The following is a 21,889-nucleotide window of genomic DNA, read 5'->3' on the forward strand; positions in this document are numbered from 1 at the left end:
AATATTGAGGGTTATTCATTGTTTAGACACAAATGGTCTGGTAGAAATGCCCCGGGGGCTAAGCAGGCCTCTGCGGGAGGACAACATAAGGATTTCATCATTTAAAGTCAAAATGTATGTGTCTCTTGCAGGCTAAGGAAAAAGACAAATAAAGAAAAGCGTAAAGAGTAAAATAGGATTTTTTTAATTCAACAATTTAATTGATTTATCTGTCAATGTGTCCTTCTATGATAGACATAGTGTGTGTTGTTTACCAGAGCGACTGGTGTGTTTGTGTTCCAACATTGGAGTGTGTGTGCTGCCAACACCAGCTAGGACCTCCATCGCCAAACCACGACTCGGATAAGAGCCCAAAAGCTGTAGCGCGTCAGCTAAACCCCTCCTCTGAAAAACGGTCGCTTAGCGGCGCTAACTCGGCTGAAGCTTTGGATTTTTCTAACATTGTGGTCAGACGTGGGCAGAAATCCAACAGCAGAAAAGGTCCCTTGTGTTTTTATGTAACTATTTTGGTCTAACTAGCTCACTACATACAGTGGTAGCCAAAGCAAATTAAGACATTTTCGAATATGGTCTAATATTCATAAACAAGTCAGATTCAAACAGCAAAATACACCTGGAGACAAGGATTCAAACAGCAAAATACACCTGGAGACAAGGATTCCAACCAACTATGAGAACCTAAGTCAGCTTTATTGGCTAGCTAGCTACTTAGGGTTAAATCTGTCATTGTGGTCGGTTAAACCGGATTTTGTCTACCTCCGTCGTAAAATCAAGGAGCTGTTTAAAAAATGTTTGATCAGCTGTTTCAGGGGCAAAGAAAAATGGCGAACGACTACAGACTGTTGGAGGCCAACTCACCCACATATCCAGGCGTGCCACACGCAGTGGACATGACGTCTCCACTGCCCTCCATCTTGGAGAGGCCAAAGTCGCTTATCATGATCTTGGACTCGTCTTGGGGATTAAAATAGAGCAAGTTCTCTGGCTGGGGAAGCAAAAGACAGGGAGGAGGAGAGAGACAGGGAGAATCAAGGGGCTTCTATTTTCTTTTTACATCCATGGTCATTTGGCCTCTTTTGTGGACGCCGCTCTGACCAATCCCTTGTCTTCTAACACAGCGATTCTCAACTTTTCAACGATTCCCTCATTGGTGCAGTTAATTATTACCTGTCAAATGAGCACAAACTGCTGGTGTGATGTAAAATATGTGTATGTGTGTGTGTGTGTTACCTTCAGGTCTCGGTGCACAATGCCCATCTTGTGCAGGTAGTTCACAGCGTCCAGGACTTGTCGGATCAGCGTGCTCGCGTCTTTCTCTGTGTAGAAACCTTTTTCCACAATTCGGTCGAACAGCTCGCCACCGGAAACCCTGAGGAGTGCCGAGGAGATTGTGTATGTATGTCAGTGTGTGTTGCTGTGTCAAGATTTCTGGTCATTTATGAACTGTGGACGCTTACAGCCCAGAGCGTGTGGAAGTTGTGAGCCATGTGCTTTGTCACACAAACACTTATACACGCGCACTCATACACTCGGCAGTGTACTTTGTAGTCTTTTTGCATATGATGGCACTTAAACTATAACTGGAATGAAAAAGACATCAATGCTAGTAAAAGAAAAAAACTTTTTCCACAAAAAACTAAAGACACATTTCAACATTCATCCCCTCTGGCTGATTCTTCCAATACTTAGTTGGATGTTTTATGACTTCGGACCACATGAAATGACTTGTTCGGGTGCTCATAGAGTCAGAGCAGATGGAAGGGCTCATTATCTGCTCTACAGATGCATAGCTCCCCCTGCTGGGGGAGAATCTCCTACTTCACGTCTCTCATTTAATGTAAATGTTGGGATGTTGATAGTCCAACTATTTGCGAGACGAGATGCAGAAAAAGTGCAGACATAAATCAGCAACACAGTTGCAGTATTTGTAATATTATTAGTAGTTATAATAAGAGCAGTAGAACCTAACCAACCTTGTAGTATTCTCTACATTCCGCATATTTATAACTGTGCATCAAAGCGTAATGAAGGCATATTGCACTAATATACACCAGTGGCCACAGACGTGCACATACACCACTACAGACACACATGAGTGCATAAAGGCAAATGCCTGCATAGTTGCACAGGATTTCTGTGAGAAATTGTAACGGCGACACATCAGATTAAAGCTTGTGGAAGTTAAACTCTAATGAAGTTTCTAAAGAAAAAAAAAGAAGATTGGAATTAATTGCTAATCCTCAATCTTCAAAGAGGGCAGCGGCATGTTCGCTTTCAGAGACAGTTTCTGGGAATGACAGCTAAGGGCTAAACACACACATACACACACACGCCAAAAAACACACACCATGCAAAATGGGAGATCAGCCACCAAGCTGCATCGTTGCATAAGCGTTTACATAAGGAGACCATGGCAATCAGACAGGAGCACCCACACAAGAGCACACAGATGAAAAGGCAAGACCACACGCAAACACACAAAAGCAAGCACATACACAAAGAGAAAAGTGTGACAAAAATACAGAAAACATGCAAAGTCATACTTTAAAGTTAAACACGTACAACTATGAACGCTAAACCAGTTTACCCAAATGATTACAAAAACCCTGTTGACGTGCCAAGTCTGGTCTGACCATCAAATCTTCTGATGAGCTTTGATCATTTTGTAGTTCATCAGAGCGGACACATCTACATACCTGCAAACCCATAAGGGGTGAAAAAGGTGACAGTGGGGGTTGGGCTGGATTTCCATCGGGGCAGAACGGGGAAAAACGCTTGGGTGACAATGTTTTAAGAGAGACAAGCCAATGTCATTTGGAGAGGATCTGATTTTCTACAAATCAAATGATCCCCCCCCCCCCGAAAAAATGGTTCCCCTGTTATAATGGTAGGGGGAATGCTCTTATATAAAGAACAAACGTTTCGCTAAGTAATACGTCTAAAATCCTTAATTTGGATGAAAGATTTGGAAAAATTACATGACAGTTTAACTGTTTTGTTAAGGTGTAATTTCACCCCGGAAATTGCTATACTATATTGAAGAATTTAATCATTTTAATTAAAGGTATGAAAAGAAGAAGAAAAAAAGGAAAAAAAGATTGTAAGAACAAATATTATACCACAAGTCTATCTTTTTGCAACCTTCCTCAGGTAACCTCTCTGATCCTTCTAAATTCAAATATGCTACTTTCAATACCGCATTTGCTTTCACGTTTTGGCCAGTATGCCATTTATATCAATAAAAAGCCTGGGTCACATCGATTCTTCTCCCCGGGGTGGAGGTTACGTAAGATTTGATGAACTGGAGTGAAGGAGACGCTGCCGGACAGCATCGATCCGCCACATCATGGTTACACAGGAAATCCATGTTTCTAAACGAGATTCATGGGTGCTGAAGCCCCCTTGGTAAATGAACATTATCCTACTTTATTATGGTGGTGATTGGTCTGCAGATTGCTGCCACCGGCTCCACTGATCCATCTCCGTACAGTGCCGGAGTGGCCGTGTGCAGCATAAGGAAGAACAGCCTGCAGCGCTGAGGCCAGATCAAAAGGGAGGCCGAACTGCTCTCTGCTTTCTGCTCTCACGCTGTTACACCAAGCAATCTATAATTAAACATAGTTAAAGCACGCCTCTCTCCAAAGCGCTTTGTGAACATCAGACAATGCAGAATTTCATAAGAGCGCTATGAAAATATTAATAAAATGATACAAGAAGTGGCACTAATGAATTATTACAGTGACGAGGGCTTTCCAAAAGCTTAAAATCTGCAAACAAAGAAAAATCATTACAAAATAGCTTTTCATCAAACCTCTCCTGGGGATTATACCACCTGCTGCAATTCTCAAGGTCCCCACAAAATGCTATAAATGTTAACTTTGACCTCTAAACTATGGCAACTGACCCATATTCCATGAAAAGAACGAACCTGGAAAAGAAAAGATTAGAAAAAACGTTAAAAAAAAGAGCAAGTGAAAGGCGAGAGGTGATGTAAATTAGATGGGAGAGGGGAGGAAAAGAAGCAATGAAGTGAAGGGAGCGGACAGCAGGTGATGGGAGAAAAGACACAGGAATTGGGGGAGGTGTACAGGGGGATGGAGGATGATGTCTTTGCTAAGTCTGAAGGCCTGTGCTGTGCAGCGCAGCAGAAAGAGGTACATCAACTTTATAGCTGCCCATAAAACAGAAGGTCATACTTCTGTAAAGCTTCCACTCAAAGTCAAGATATACTAGTTGTTTAATCTAGAAACAAGAACTAATCCTCAGTGTAACAAAGTAAATCTGACTAACAGGTGGTGCCCCCCGGCCAGACAACACAAGTGCTGTTAATTGATTTACTCGTGGAAACAGGAAACTCTGCTAGAAGGTTAACGTTATTGGAGGTCGAAGGCTTGGAAATCCCTCAAATGCAGTCCGGCCAACAGAGGATCTTAGGTTGACGTGACACACCTCTGAAGGAACCTCAACTCTATGAAGGAAAATAAAGGAAAAGGTGTTTGTGCTAAAAAGAACATCTCAGCTGAGTAGCCGCTGGTCTCTGCCCTCAACAGGCCACAGGGCAGTCCTTTAGCCATCCCTAGACCATGTCTGTTGCTTCCACCAACAAACTCGAGAACAATGGCTGCCTACAAGTATTTATACAGATCAGTAAAGGTGTGAAAGTCAGTGACCACGCCCCCTGGGAGTGGTCTCCTGGTGAGTTCAATGTAGCTCGGATTTTGAAGGCCTCTCAGACAATATCAGTTGTGGTGCTATCAAGTATTACATTAATGCATTTTGGTAGATTACATTACATTGAACACAATCATAACTGTACATTGGTATTATTCTATTGATTACGGTTTCAAAATTACAGTGGTTTTACAACATTCCCATTACTTTGTTGAATACATATTTCCAGAATCATGTTGTATTCTGCTAAATGCATTTTATTTTAATCAATTTATAGTTAATTTATGAACCTGGTAGAATCATTTTCCATTAAATCTAATATATTTTTGCAACTAGAGGTGTCGCCCCCTGTTGGTCAGTAGTGAGAATGCAAAATTTAAGACACATCTTAAGACACTTTCTTGATTCGGCAGAAAGAGCCGCCTGGCTGTACGGTGAGAATCTTTCCTAGTCCGGAGTAGGCGGGTGATATACTGTTTGTTACTCCTTTTGCAATTAAATTTGGCCATGTCAAATTGTTAGGCAATACTGTTCGCAATACTGGTCGCTAACTTAACCTAATGTAACAATGTAGTTTTGTATAATTTTGAGAAATAATGTTTGTACTCCCGTAAACCCAACAGTTGCAGAAAAAGCACCGCAGCTTTCTTCAGACTAGATCCTTTAGCCTGGATTTAAAATGTCACTGCTGCTGAACATAAATACAATGAAATGTCATCAGAGGAGGTCTTGACATAACTATTTCCCAGTAACTTATATCGCAGCCATATCACATTAATCTATTACTTAGAATGATTCTAGCTCCCAGCTACAGCAGAACAACCTCTTAAAGCTGCGTTAGGTCTCGGTCTCTGACACTCTGGCTCTCAACATCAACATATCTGCCAGTTTTCCTCCGCAAATGTTACTATTAAATTTGTGATTAACCGTAAGCCTTCGTAGCCTCTGGCTAGTGTCTTTTTTTTCAAAGATATAACGCAAAGCTTTGGTACATTTGAATCTTACCGGTCCATCTTCCAGCTCTAAAGAATATCTAAATTCTCACCCAGGCTAAATTCTGCAAGATAAACCCAAGTTTAACTGTTATTGATTATAACACACAGCTGATGCATTGACCCAGGAACTAGAGCACACACAATCAAATAAACCAGTTCAATCTCAAAGAAAATTAATAAGTGAATGGAAAAAAAAATCAGTATTTACTCAAAATGTTCTTCTGTGAATCAAAACTCTTAGCTTACTGTATTTAACCGGCGCTAATGCAGAAGGATACTTGTGTGGTAGGGCAACAAGAAAATACGTAAACGGCGGGTTGGAATTGTAAATTCACTTAAGTAATCACACACAAACTCGATCAAAATGTTTCCAGTAATAGAGCCAAACAGCCCGACCAACTTCTCCTCTTATGTAAGCAGTAACCTTGCAGAGGAGGGTTCGTAGGGCACCCATGGGTGAACCACACACACACCGGGCTGACCATCAAGGCGGAGATGTTGTCGTGTGTTTATGAGTGTATGTGTGTGGGGGGACGGGTGGTCTGTTTGTGTGTGTCTGTGTCTGAGATGTTGTCGTCTCAGTAGAGCTGTCATTGAAGTGAAGAGTTTATGTATGCGTGTGTACATAAACGTGTATTGTGTATGTGTGTGTGTGTGTATGAAATATAATAATGAAATATGAATCTCTGTGTAGTGTTTTATGAATAAACCCAGAAAACATATCAAATTATTTAAGGATTTCTGTAAGATTAAGATTTCTGTATTCTACAGATATTGGTCATGTAGATTTCCCAGGTTTACAATAAAAAAATATATTTTTAAAATAAATTTTACATTTATTCATACATTTCATTATATTACATCAGCATGCATAAAGTGTTTTATTTGGATTTATTTTTATATGCGTATCCTTAATCCACTGACTTTCCGCGTGGATCTGATTGAATGATCTTCACGTGGATAATTTCGGGGCCTGTTTCCTCATCAGCAACGCTCACAAAAGCTCAAGTAGGAGAGCAAAAAAAAAAAAAAACAATCAAAAATCATGTACACTCACAGCTGCATGATCAGGTAGAGGTGGTCAGGACTCTCATGGATGTCCTCCAGTGCCACAATGTTCTCGTGCTTGATCCTGCAAAGCAAAGACAGACCCTCAGTGTCACATTTCAAAGCTGCAGCACGTATTATGTCGCACAATAAGCTCTAATGGGGTTTTTACCTCCAGATACCGTCAGTATCCAGGAGCTTTTCTGGAATTTTTGTTCAGATTATTGTTACCTTCATCTGCGGCTATATTACCCCAGTTGCCATGGAAATAAAGATTTCCATGTTATTCATTTTTCCAAAACATTACCCACCGATGAAGATCATGTCATATGAGTATAAATTAAAGCTCCAGATCAGCTACTAAAGGGACCTTGAGGCAAGACTGTTCTTTCTGGAGGCTAGTTGGCATCTGAAGTAGTTCGTCACCGGTTTTAAAAACCACAAATGATTACGCTGCATAGTATGTGGACTTTGTTAGTATTCAGTTGAACATTCTAGAGAATTAGTCATTAAATTGTCAACAGTGTGTACGGTGGATTGCAATGTTTTTGCAATTCTACCAATGCCGAAGCCGAGGATGAACATTTGCACTAAAATGTCATCCCACTAAAAACGACAACCTTCCGATCACAGAGGGCCATTGTACCACAAAACCATTTTCATCCTCTCCTCACCTTTCTGCTCTATTCTGTCATTTCTCTGCTGGTTTCTCCATGGTTACGGCTCTTTGAAGAGGGTGTTTCCACCCTTCTATGTGTGTGTCTGTGTGTGTGTGTGTGTGTGTGTGTGTATAGGTGTACATTCGTTATCCTAACACCTCATGCCTTGTAGAAACACAATTGATTTTGTGTGTGGGTTAATCATCTTTTGCATTGTGAACAAAGGTAATTCCCCCTGGTCTACATCTCACTCTCTCTCTCTCTCTCTGTCTCACACCCACACTCACACCCACACACAGGAATGCACAGCAGGTGAGCATCTAACAATTATTATGGAGCGTGCGACCTTTGTGACGGCAGGCTGCCGATGATCTGTGCTATTGAGACGTGACTCATCCACACAGACACAGGCGAGCAGGCTGCAACGGGAGGATGTGTGTTTGTGTGCCTGAGATAATGAAGAGAGTGTAATGGCAGAAGAGAGCCAGGGTGCTTTGTGAAGAACCCTCTTGTACATGACTGGTTGCTACTGTCAGTTTTTCTCATTCATGGATTTGTCCTGCGTGTGTCCTTCTGCACAGATGTCATGTGAGGCGCTGCTTTGTGCTTCTTTATTTGTTTCTAATGTAGCTCAGAGGTCAGCTGATACTATGAGTTGATTAGTTGTTTGCACAAAATACAATGTAAAAACACAGAGAAGGAAGGTGTTGAGCTTTCAGTCATTCAAGTGTCAACACTCTTTAAATTTTGCTTCATAAATATGAAATAAATATTAGCTGCTATTCTGTTTTGCATGGGTGTACTATCTTGATTTGGTCCATTTGAAGAAAACAAAAAGAAACCCTGATATGTGTAAAGTCGTCGTCTTTCTATCCCAGAGCTGAGGCTGCGTCTCACGGTGCTAACGGGCCGATGGGGGCGGCCAGCGGGATCACTTGTGCAGTAATGACACTCATTTGTCTCAACGAACGTCCACATCTCTCTCCTTTATTACTGGAGGCAATTTTCATTTTCTCTAATGTTACATAGTGCGGCTGAATGAACACATTTATTATATGTAATAGAATAACACATCAGAATAGTCACAGCGCACAGAGGCCCGGCAGCTTGACATTTCTGTGTAATCATGTGGTCACATGCGCGTGCGTGAAAGGGAGATGAGTCTTTTTTATTTATTTATTCCTCAACGGACGGATACGCTTTGCCTCCCTTGCTTGTTAGTGGCTGTCACGCCGGTTATTATACACTACACTATCCCTGATGCGTTGAAGCATGAACATGTAAATATAATCCTTTTTAATGTGTGTCCGTGCCTGTGATGCCAAATGTTTTTTCTCCCAACTGACTGAAACTTCAAAGACGGCGTTCAAGTTCCTCTGCTGGACGTGGTGCGGCCGTTTGGTGCTCAGGCAGACAGGCGCTTCAGTCGTGGTGTGAGCATGTGCGGTACATGGGCTACGAATCGTGACCCGGAGGCGGAGGGGTAGTGATGCGTGGAGGAAAGAAAGGGGCTGCACAGTTGCCCCGGTAACCAGTGCTCAGGAGGCTTTGCGTGTGCGTGCTTTTTTGCCTGACGGCGCTCACCTCCTCAGCACCGCGATCTCGTTCTCGATGCTGCTCTCCTTCCCCTTCAGGGCCTTCTTGGGAATGCACTTCACCGCAAACATCCGGCCGGTCAGCTTCTCCTGCGCCAAGACTACCTCGGAGAATGCTCCTCTGGGGACACATTCAAACAGAGGCACATCATTTATGCTGGTGTCCTGGGTGGTTTTCCCATGGAATAGGTTTGGACGATACATAATCGACACAAAAGACACAACAGACTCGATGTGTTAGAGGTCGAGCTGAACAAACGAGTCACGGGTCAGTAACTTTAAACCTTTTATTGTTTGCATATCTTCAACCTCATTTTCGGTGACATTTGCTCTTGCCAGATTAAATCTAGCCAACAAATGAGGGAAGAAAATGCAAAGGAAAAATTAATTAATTAGTTTTTTTTCTTTGAGATATCACTGACAGCAGGTAGAGGTATCTGATCTTCACATGCAGAAAATTACACCGCCACGGTGAAGGAAATGGATTAGCAATTCTTTTCACTCATTCATTGCTATGGTGGAAAAATGATTTCTAATTATTTCTAATAACGATTTTTCTCATCATAAAAATGGATGCTGCTCAATCACTGCGACAATATCAGGCAAAATGTCTCTTGGTTCTTGTATGACGGTGTGTGTATGTTTGTATGTGTGGGTGTGTGAGAAGCAGGGCGACGAATGAAGATGAGCCTATTGAGAGGTAATCGGCCCACGTTGACTCCTGAGACAATCTGCCCTCGGCTTCGCCGTGTTTATGGAACACAAACGTCTCTCTGTCCTGATCTCTAAGGCTCGTCACATGTACAATAGCATTATTTCGGGGTGTCGTTTGTGCCCATACGGCTAATGAAAGTCCAATATTTGCTTGTCTTTTTGCTCTGCACCAACTCTTGAGGGAAACATTTGACATAAAAATACAATATGTTTGCAATTCAAATCTAAAGGCCACTAGTCCTTTTTAGTGAGAGCAGGTGACATGAAGCTACAAAGGGTTAAGCGTCAAATATGTGTTTGGTTTCACCATCACCAGCTCCTTCTCGTCACCGTCCACTGTCCTGCTCCCTATAATTCAGGGGCCCCAACCCACAGAGCTCTCCCAATTACATGCGCTTGTCCCTCTTGACACACCTTCAAAAAAGCTTTAAAAAAGATCAACTTTTTACAGCCGTTTCCAGAGCCATTTAATACTTAACAGCATAACTCAGTCAAGAGATCTTATGAAAGCAAACAATGTAGCCGGTTAGTGTGAGCATAGAATTATGATAATCCCATCAGCTTCAGATGCACTTTGTCAATCTCAAAGGAATTTCGTACAGTCGACCACCGGACTTCATCACACCTTCACCCTCCCTCTCCATGCCCATGTTTCCCTTCACCCGGTGTTACATTTGTGTGCATTTCAATGGTGTGCGTTTGTGCTGTAAGTATGTTTTAACACTCATTCTTGGTGAAAGCGGCCGCTGTGAACGAGGTCTCGATCACATCGGCGTGTGCCCTCCGGCACGTCACAGAAGAAGCACATTTGAAGAGCCGCCCATCCGTCACCGTGGCAACTTGCCCCCGATAAACGCCAGCGGGCCGTCACAGTTCACGCTTTGTTGCCGCTTGTCGGCAAGGCCGTGGCCCAGGAGACCACTAGTTGGCTTTAACTCCATCTGCCACCAGTGGTGACGCACATTGGATTGACGTTTTCACAGCTGCTGTACTGAATGTTAGTTGTTTTAGATGCAACCTGCTGCAGGGTCTTTGTCAGTAATTAATTAAACGGTGAAGAATAATTCAGTAACAATCCACAATGAATCAGAGCAACTGTTTCAAAGCCGCTAGTTTCCATTGCTAAATGATTGAAATGATTGGTTCATATGTGAAGTTGAAAAGGACACAAGTGCTCTTTACAACCCCTCTAAGGAGCCTTCCACAACCCTCAACATATTGTTTTTGGTTTATGAAACACAGGCAACTTTATGACTGTGTCTCAAAATTCACGACATGAATATCACCTCTTTTTGTGCCGCAGCAGGCAGTTGTTTCAGCCATAGGACTATACAAAAATAAAAAAGCACATCCTATTCTACCTGCTCAAGACTACTACGCAGACAAAGGTAGTGATTACCTGGAGATGATAGTGGATCATTTAGTGGCTAAACAGACAGGTACTTTCCTCCGTAGTTGGTGCAGACCAAAAACCAAGCTAAAAAGAGAATGACTTTAAGTCCATCTGGCTTTTAGAGCCATAATAACAATAGGTTACATTTGAGCATGATAGGCACTGACTATGATTAGAAATATGATCATTACATGAGTATTAACCCAGAGATTTGTATGTTATTTGCATAGATGCACAAACGCAAAGACAAACGGTTAATTCAGACTGAAAAATTGGGAAGGAGTGAATGAAATGTGAAGCTGAGCTATACTGAAATCAGGTAAAAGGTCAGAATTGAGAGAGGAAAAGACTAAAAGAGTGTGCATATTTGGTTGTACACACACAACCAAACACAGGGACACACACGCTGAAGAACCTATGGGGCTCATTTGCTTGGAGAACAGTAGCTTGTATAACATCTGCCAGTGTGTGTGTGTGTGTGTGTGTGTGTGTGTGTGTGTGTGTGTGTGTGTGTATGTGTCTGTGTGTTTGTGTGGGGCTTGCCGTAACCCGCGGCAACAATGATTACATTTCCCCCTCTTTGAACCTGCACTGAGAAATGCGTTTGTAGCAACAGTGTGTATGTGTTGTTTCACATCCAAGTGCATGTTCAACAGGGGAACAGTCTGTCTCTCTCTCTCACACACACACACACACACACACACACACACACACACACACACACACACACACACACACACACACACACAGTAATCAGATTGCAGAATTTTTCTCAAACTGCCTTCTCTCTGCAGAATGGTATTTATTGAAGAAACGCAAAGGTCTGTTTGATAGAAAAGGGAACCCGATGGTGGTGTTAAATGGTTTTGCTCTCGCTGCCATGATTCCACTCCTCTTGTGGCAAACCCTACTTAAACAGGGTTGTTAAACAAAAGTCATTGAGGCGGCGGGTAACCCAGACAATTCCAGAAAGTCCATTAATGTCTTTCTGTTGGCTCACAAAGTGATCAGGTTCACTGGGACTGTGGAATGGCATTGATGGCATTAATGGAGCACGCTAGTTGTATTAAGTGCAAAAAGTTGACACATCCCTCGCTAGTTGACCACATAAACACCCTCCCTCCACAACGCAACCTGAGGCCCTTTAAAACCCTCTTATTCAGCGCTTGAAGGACATTGCCCCTACATATGCGTCACTTTGATCAGCTTCTTAGCGATGTCCTGATGTTTCCACAAGTTTTCTTCACAGAAGGGAAATTATTATTTTTAAGCTACAATGTTACAATGTTACAGCTTTTGCTTATGACTCACACACACATTCAGATGTGTGTCAGCAGTGAAGTCAGCTCCTGCCCATTCAATAATTAGTGGTTGCCTCAAAATGTGCTCTTACCTGCACACACACACATGCACACACACACACACACACACAGACAATGCTTGATAACGACAGAGCAAGCCAAAATACCGTCATCACTGAGCAGACCACCACACACACACACACACACACACACACACAAATGCACTTTTATTTTCATGTGCTTTGAATACAAACTTATCGGCCTGAGTTGTGTGTCATTGTCTGAATGTCAAAGACAAGATTGTTGAGTTCTTTGTGTTGTTTTAGTTTTATAATGACTCAATTGCCCAACTGCACCTCGTGCTTTCTATGGTAAATAACAATTTGAACGAGTACGTTTTTGGTTACACGTCATCCTCCACTGTCTTGGTAAGGTCCTTTCATGTAATCACAAGAAATTCAGGGTTTACTTTGAGGAACCAATTCAGACCTCGCTGGCTGAGAACGGAGCTTTAATTCCAGGACATTGTGATTTTAAATAATTTTGAATATTTTGTATATAACCTTCAAGATTATAGGAGACAGATTTAACTTTAGAGAATACACATTTTTTCCCCCTTTCTGACCCTCTAAAATGTCTCTGGACTTGTTGGGGGCTTCTGACCTGCAGGTGGAGCACGGATATTAAATCACTATGGCAACGAGTAAGAAAATTGCTCCTGCGTAAATACAACAGAGCAGAATAAAGCAAACATGCTGCCACGCGCATCTTCGGCACACCTACCATCTCCATATGTAGAAGAAACCCTTTGGGTGTAATGAGGAAAACAGGAGCCTCCTTACATGTGTCTCATCCTTCCTCTTTACTTTGCAACTGTGTGCTCTATGCCTTCGTTACAGAGTGCTCAGGCTTAAATAGCACTGTTGCCAGGGAAGCAATTAAGTGCCAATTATAGTCTGTATTCTCAATCTGGCTCCGACAGCAGAAGATGAAGACAAGCGAGAGAGAGAAAGAATGAAAGTGAGCGGTAGTGGAAAATGCCTGTAGAGTTATCTGTGCAATTAAGAACAAAAAAATCAACAAAACGAAAGCAGAATTTGGTCTAAAAGCTTGAGATGCTGTAATCCAAACTGTCTGTATGGGGGGGTGAGGTCCGGGCTGCTCGCCACCAGCAATACCATGACAGATGGGACGCACACGCCAAGCTCTGTGGCACAAAATGAAACATTAACAGATGAACCATGAATGTATTCATGCTAGAGGAGATCATTCAGGGGCCTCCATCAAATGATTAAAAAATAAAAAATGGCGTAACAGATTCAATGCTTTCATGCTGAGATGTCAGGTGTGCATCCAAGATACACAAAGTCCAAAATAGAGATTCAACAAAAACCCTGGATATCTCCACTGAAAGGTCTCACTGAAAAAGGTAATTCATTCTTTGGCAGTCTCAATATCATTTGCATTTCATTTTTATTATTCAATATATTTTTATTTATTTAGTAATAGTGTTTATTAAATGTACCATCTAAACAGATGGTACTTTTATTTTGGGGTCTCAGATTATGCCCCACTCGCTAAAAAGGATCCGAAAGTGAAAAAAAGATTTAAAACTTAATATAAATATAAAATTTGCAAGCAAAATATAGCGAAAGATGCGAATAACAAAAAATATACATTAGTGAAGAATGAAAATTAATATTTTATTATAAAAGAACCGAGTCAAAACTATATTCAACCCCAAAATTCTTTTGTCAACTCATTTTGATTACATTGTCATATTTTTGTATTTCAAATGATCAAAACTCTTGACCTGGATTTGGCTCCATAGTCGTGATCAAGACGATAACCTGAAGTCCTCCGAGTCCAGAAGAGAAATTAAGTCAGGAGTGGCATAATATGCTTCTGTGTCTGTGTATAATTTGGGAAAGTGACCACACAGCGCAGAAAGAAGGGTGATGCCTCCTATCTGTGTGTTTGATTCACATGGTTACACATGCACAGTCAAACACAGCCCGTGCGGTATGGATTTGCCACAGCAACAGCTAATGTGGCTGTCAGTACACTTCTGTTTACATTATTCGCCATGGTAACAGCTTCAACCTTTGTGTGTGTATGTGTGTGGGCTGCTTGGACTTTGGGTGATCCCGTGTGTGAAAGTGAGAAACCTTGTGTGTGTGTTGGTGTTCACGGCCCTTTTTGTACGATGTGTATGACTGTGTGTTTGCGTATAGCTGAGCGTGTGAAAAAAATCAATCTTAAAGTCAAAAATAGGATGTGCACACGTGAAAATGGAGATAGTGACAGCATGAAAGGAGTGAATCATGACCGCAGTGGACAAACGGCAAAAATATGTAGTAAAAAGGGAAAGGGGTTGCACACCAACAGCCCTTGCTGCTGTGCGAATAGATGAGAGGCGTCGAATCCATGACCTGTAGATTTTGTGTGATTGATATTATATGAATGTACTGCTAAAACAACGGCCCCAAACTACAATGAAAACAGCCGAGAAAAAACTGACGCAGCAAAAAAAAAAAACGGTTTTAACGACAGAGCAGTGAGTGACTAAGCAGTTTATCTCTAGTCCTGTGACCTTGGAGTTTCCCCTAGCCACATACACACACACACACACACACACACACACACACACAGACGGTGGATTGTCTGCCAATAGCATTTGATGTGGCAAAAGGTACATGGCTGACTGTAGCGATAGCAACATGCACACTGCCAGCACAGCACTGTAGTCTCCCAGTCAGAATAACTAGAACCCTGCTGAGTGATGGAGGCATAGAGAGAGAGAGAGAGGTACGGAAGGGGGGAGGGAGGATGGGAGGGAGGACGGGAGGAGGGTGGCATTTCCTCACCCCTCTTTTTTTGCAAACGGAAATAAATAAAAGGACACGACCAAACATGTTGAAGGCCATGCTGGAGGTCCTCAGCTCTAATGAGAGTGTGTGGAAGCCTTGAGGAGGAAGTAAAATAGATTTGTGATGAGAAGTCATCCAAATGTATTGACCCATAATCTAGTCATTTTTTATCTACTGTGGTTCTACTTCTGTGGCTTTCACTGATTACTCAATGTTGAGTCGTGAGGATTTCGTCTGCATATATATCACACGCTAGGAGTAAACATATCTTTTTGTCGGAGATAAAGCCTTTTCATTATGTTCCTATTCCTATTATCTTCCCGGGGTGGGTCAACATGTCCACTTCCTCTGACTCAGTAGAGTGACACGGTCATCTTGTCCTTTAAAATAATAATGGTCCCTAAATACCCACGGATCAGGAGGAACAAAATGTACAAAATGAGATACAGATCTTTTTCATTCATGAAGATGAGGTCACGCGCGCATTAGCTGACGGGCATCAACTCGGCCAAGTTGAAGCACCAGCATCTGTTTAAAGAATTATAATAAGACGTCACCGTGCGAAACAATCATGGACTGTTCGGCGAGGACACGGACGGCAGGGCTACTGAAGGACTCTAACAGCTCCATGCAAACCGGTGGTAAGACAAGCATCTCTGTTTCCAGCCAGGTTGTGGTACAACAAGTGAATCTTCCTCCTTTTTTAAGACCGGCATGTTTGCTCCAAAGTTTAATGGTTAAATGGCCCCTATCGAGGTTGCACAACAGTTACGCACACATGCTCACACTTTTCCCTCTTGGGGTACAATGCATTCCCTTTCCCTGCAGCTCTGCATGCACTTGTAAAGATAACCAAATGCACCTCTGTTACACACAGACACGCACGCACACATACACAAGAGAACAGGTGCTAAGAGGACTGCGGCACAGCAAAGCAGCCATTAAATCAGCCTAATCTCCGCTCCCTTCAGCAGACTACACATTTAATTTAATCAAACGCCGACGTCACGATAGCACAAGTTATACATTACAAAAAGGGGTGTGTAGACGGCAGCCGGGTGCGGCCGGCCTATAGGTTACAGACAGAGTGAATGGCATCCGCCAACAGATGAGCAGGCTTGCCTCTCGTGAGGGGATGGATGGATATCATCCCTGGAGGGGCTGGATGAGAGCAGCGAATGATGATCTAACGATGTGACTTCATGAGTCAGTCAAGAGCCAGTCAGTGTTTCATTAAAGCTACCCAGCAGCCTCTGAGATCATTAGTGCATTCGACTTGTGATTACTTGTGGTGTCACTATTTAACAAACTATTGCAGTCAGCCGGCGCAGGGAGAGAAGGGGAATCCACTGCCGCCAGGGCCTAAGAAGCAGTCCAGTCCAGTAAAATACAATCTTTTTACTTTGTAAAAGAGGTCGCTAATAAATGGATTCTCTTTAAGCTAACCAGTACATCACCTGTACTAGTGATATGATTTACCCCAACAGTCCAACAAGAGGATTCCCGGCAAGTCGGGCGGTAAAAAAGTCAAAATGCGGAGGATCGACTGTTATGTCACGATGATGTCGTCACACTAACGTCACACAAATTAAATACTTAATCACTCATCTGCTGAGGAGCTTTTCCTACATGTGCTGTTCTGTGCTTGTGTCGTGCAAATGACTGATAGCTTGACAGCGTTGCTCTAACTACACCTTCAAAGGTAGTAAAGCATTTTTTGTGCACCTGCACACAGAGCATGAGACATTTAGAAACTTGAGAATCAGTGTTTGTGTGCAGCATTGCGTTCTGCTCAAGGACAACGTGAGAGCAACCGGGCCAAGACGACCCCCCTCCACACACACACTGATCTAAGCACAGTAGTGGGACACCATGAAAGTAGGTCTGCTACAGTACAATATTGAAAAAGCCTCCGAGGTACAGATGAGTGTGTGTGTGTCACTCCTGTGAAGTGCAATGCCAACCAGGGTCAAATGTGCCATTTTAGAATAGCATTTTTCTTTGACTTTAGACTTCATCTACATAAATGTTTACCTGTGTGTACTTGATATATTCTGTTAAAATGTCAGATTGTGTACATGTTAGTTGTGTCTGTGTGCCTTAGCTCATCCATGTGTGTTTAAGCCTCTCTCTGCTTCTTTCTATTCATGTGAGTGTGTATATGTGTGTTTTTCTGTGAGTTTATGCGTGGGTTTGTTTGTGTGCGTGCAGTCTGCCCGAAATGACCTGTCCACAAGACGGAGTGTGTGTGTGCTGGCCCGCCGCGGAGCTGCCTCCACTAACGGCGACAATCACTCACATCTGTAACACTATGATTAATCCCAGCAGTCCGATCGATATAGAATAAGGGTCCAGAAAAGGTTACAATGCTCTCTAGTTGAGAGTTTGCGGTGTAAATGTTTTGGATTTTTACTAAATAACAAATGCCATTTAATTACAACACAAAAAATCATGAACCATACCCTGATTTCCAAACAAACATGTGTTGGCCCATAATGAGGAGCAATGCTGGCCGAAGCCTAATCACAGCAGAGTAGAATAGTTTGAATAGATGAACAGCATCCACAGTGAAACAGGCTACCTTCGGCATTTCATTTTCCCTTGAGCTTGCTTTTTGTCAGTTCATGGACTGGGGCAGTCGCTTATGTCGCGTTCACATCAACACCACATCTACGCGGTGAGATCATTAGTCATTTGGAGCCAACAGAATGCCTCAGATGTGATGCACTTGTGTCTCACAAGACACAGACACGCCAATGCCACCTGACATGCTCACACACGGCAGCCGTCCGACTCACACGTGTCACGCCCGTGTCTGGCTGGTACAACGGTCCTGGAGGCATGACCCAGCTCTGCTAATGTGGCTACAAGAATGCAATATGGTGATTGGTGAAGGAAGAGAACGAGAGACATGATGAGGCACCAAGGCACATTCTGGGGCGAAATCACAGTGCTGTTCTTGATTGCAGTTTCTGATTGAAACAAAGGAAGGCGGACTGAGAGATGACCTCCAACATATTAAGCCCCCCCACCCCGCACCCCCCATACCACCCCCACACTATTGACTGATTTTTCCCCCCACTTACCCAATAAGCGTGGTTACCAGGGCGACTAGGACGGCCCAACACCGGCAAACTAGCCACCAAATATGCTACTATTATATTATTATTATTCTGTCAATGCTCTGATACCTGATGGCCTTCTTCACATACACCCCACATCACTGAGACAATAATTGAAGGACATATTTTTAGGTTCTCTGGCAAATTCATTTCTAAAAAGCAACTACTCACAAATGTCTCAAAATTGGTCCACCTCCTTATTGATTTATTCTTTTAGAAAACATCATAAAGGTGTTCATGGTCTAAAACTCTAGTTTCAATTCTTCTTAAAACCAATATGATGTCCATTTAGTAAATTATGGGCCATTTAGAGTTAGACTGACTATAAAGCAAACTATGCTAGGGCGGGGCTACTGTGATGGACAGGTTGCCGTTTTGACGTCACTCCTTCACAGTCCAAATATGGTCACTTCTGTTGACTGGTTGCAAAAAAGCCAAGATGTCAACGGAGAGTTGAGTAAATACCGAGAACAGAGCAGTAAAAGACTTGGCCTGTGGGATGACAATTAGCTGAAACTGACCCTGTCGCCAATGGTCTACTGACCCAAGCAGCACCCTTTCGCCCTTTATCCCCAAATTATAGTCATGTCATCAACCGCTGACTTCCCCTTGACAAGCAGCATTTGTCCCCCAACAGGCTGTGGCCTTTATCAAGTCAGGTCTGAAACCAAATCATTCAGCCAGGAGAAATAGGCTGAAGTCTGCAGATCGCAAAAAACAAGGAACAAAGGGAATGGATTTTGTGGGGGTCTCGGCCCAGCATCTCCATCATCGCCTGAGTTTTTCCAGAGACTTGTCATGATTCGGTCTAAGGGAAACATTATTTTGTGCTAGTGGAAGTTGCCCCAGACCAGAAAGGTGTGTTTGTGATGTGTGTAATGTCTCTTTTATGTGCAGCTGATGCAATAAAAAAAAAATAGAAGACTAAAAGGGCAGGACCTTTTTCCTTTTGAACCTCCACATTTTGTAGTCTTCCCGAGGACGGGGACCGTGTTCCCACATGGGTGGGTGGCAGCACACCAGGGGCCACACAGCTGGTGGGACAGATCGACGCCGCGGCAACAGGCCTCCAGCTGGGGGGACATTCTAAGCTGGATGCGGTTTGCCCGGAGGTTTAATACAGAGCGCTGATCCACTAATGGACTAAACTTTATGATCATTGATACTCAGAGGTCTGGGTACACGTGTCAATCTGTGCAGAGAGGTGGATGCCGCCCCTCCCCCTGCGCGCACACACACCCACATTCACATGCAATTAGTGATGAGGAAAGCCCTGACAGCTGGCGAAAGCAAGGATTCCATTTGCAGCGTGTACGAAGAGGAAAAAGTGACTTTGCCCTTCTGCTGTTTTTAAATGCTCAGCTTAGTGTGTGGGTGTGTGTGTCCTGACTGTAGTGCAAATTTAGTAGCAGTGAGGTGCCAGACTTGGGCCGTAACTCAAAGAAGGCAAAGCTAAGTTATCCCGAAATCAATCCAGAGGTGCGAATGGATGTGAATGTCGTGTTGCTTGGATTGTTGATAGAGCGTTTGCAGCGTTAGCATGGATCGCTCCAGGCGGAGCAAAGCAGCGATGGACGTTATTTCCATTGTTAATGGGACGTCTTTGAATCTATTTGCAGCGTTGTCATGGAAATGGCTCAGTTGTTGGTGTTGATAACCACCTGTTACCATGAGGTTCGTAACCGTTTCTATGACAACGGAGCAAACTTCATCCGCTGATGAACATTGAGAGGGATGGTTGAATGAGAAAAACGAGTAAGTGCACCTTGAGTAAAGATTATTTTATTAAAAGGTTATAATAACCCCCCCCCGCCCCCTATTTTGCTACATAACACAACTAATGGCCCCAGCATCCACAACTTGAAATGATCATCATCAACAAACCCTCAGGAACAGAAATAGCATCGTAAGTTGGGAGATTGTCGGCATAAAATAAACAACACTAACCATGTCACCACCTTGTCAGCATCTTGCTTATCATCAACAACAAAACCCTAGAGAGTAACAACAATGTGATTGATGTCGTACCCAGCCAATCATCCCAGTAACAAACAACAAAGATGTTTGCAGCTGCGTCAGCAGTCGCCACCGACAGGACAAGCGATGACGTCACCGAGCTGCCCGACGAGGAACGGCGACCACCTGATCCCAGGGCGAGAGAGGGACGCAAGGGAAGGGGAGGAGGAGAGGACGGAGCAGAGGGAGGGGTGAAGGGAGTCTCTCTGAGCACCTCTACAACACAAAAAAGTGGGCGGCCAAACGGATGAAGTTGGTTTTGTCACATCGCAAACAATCCTCTTTTGTTCTATTTATAGGAGGCTGTTTATAACATGGATGGAAGAACGGGGACTTTTCTTTAAGTGTGCATCCTGTCCCAACTACGCTGTCCAAAAGGAGGAAGGTTGAACACAGTGAGGCACAGGGAGGTGAATGAAGAGTGACAGACGTAGAGCGAGAGAGAGAGAGAGAGAGAGAGATATGGAGACATAAAGAGGGAGGGGGGGGCGCTCTGCAGACCCATAAAACAGTGGACGGAACAGTGCCAGCAGCAGGAAATGGAGCAGCAATTAAGGGCAGCGTGCCCTAGATGGCACAGTAAGGTCCCACAATGCACCGCCACCGCGGCCGTCACTTCGCTTTATGTCTATATCTCACTCATTCACACGCACACGCACACACTGGGGGAAAAAAAGTCCCTGACCTCTTCAACCCGGATTCTGAACCACGAGGCTAATCCAAACCCTGTGTTGGGGGACAGCACGCTGAAGTGTGCTCGCTCTCCTCACTCTACTTCTTTTATCCGTCTCCCGCACTTGTTCTCACTGTGACCCTCATGCTGAGCATGCTGCGGGCTTACCTGAGACTCACACACCCCGACACAAAGAACCCACCCCTGTCGGTATTGAATTATTGAACACACACACACACACCAGTGGGGATGGTAATTAGACACTGTGGAGACGCGTACATGCAACCACATACGTATATATATGCACACACAAACACACCTTGCAGCGTAAACAAATATTGGCTTCAGATTAATACAATATAAGCAGGAAAAAAAGGTATATCAACAATGTGAACAGAGGAGGTATTTAAATGCACAAACACTAGTGCGAGGACACAAACTATGATGGGTCAGTGTCAGCTCCGTGACATCACATCCTGTCACTGCTAATGCAGCTCAGAAACGCTGACGCAGGAGACATTCAACACTGCAGCAATACGCCAGCTCGCTTCAGGGTTTCTCACACAGGTGTTGCTGGACCTGAACACGACGCCGAGGCCGGGGGGAAGGCAAACATGCAAATCTTTATTTCTGTTAGTTTCACCGTCGCAGAGTGCGGCACTGGATGATGTGCTTCAGTAGCTGGAAGCCAGATGCCAGAAGCATTGCGGTGGTTCCCTCCTCATATTTCTCCATTGGGTTTAGATTGTTGTGGGCAAGAATCTTTGTGGCAAACCAATGTTTAAAAGGAAAAGGAGTGCGGGTATATACTGACCTCTAGACTGACCCTAAAA

General features: G+C 43.4%; 1 protein-coding gene across 1 annotated transcript in view; it reads right to left on the reverse strand.

Annotated features, from left to right (window-relative positions):
• camk1da (calcium/calmodulin-dependent protein kinase 1Da) overlaps window positions 1-21,889 on the reverse strand; it is a 33,215-nt gene that overhangs the window by 9,730 nt on the left and 1,596 nt on the right. Inside the window, exons 2-5 of the mRNA XM_037460627.2 lie at window positions 8,957-9,088; window positions 6,724-6,798; window positions 1,231-1,369; window positions 859-985 (exon numbers count right to left, since the gene is read on the reverse strand). Of these exons, the coding sequence (XP_037316524.2) occupies window positions 859-985; window positions 1,231-1,369; window positions 6,724-6,798; window positions 8,957-9,088 (473 nt within the window). The remainder of the gene's footprint in view (window positions 1-858; window positions 986-1,230; window positions 1,370-6,723; window positions 6,799-8,956; window positions 9,089-21,889) is intronic.

The sequence above is a fragment of the Pungitius pungitius genome, chromosome 2, assembly GCF_949316345.1.
Source record: "Pungitius pungitius chromosome 2, fPunPun2.1, whole genome shotgun sequence".
Lineage (NCBI taxonomy): Eukaryota > Metazoa > Chordata > Actinopteri > Perciformes > Gasterosteidae > Pungitius > Pungitius pungitius.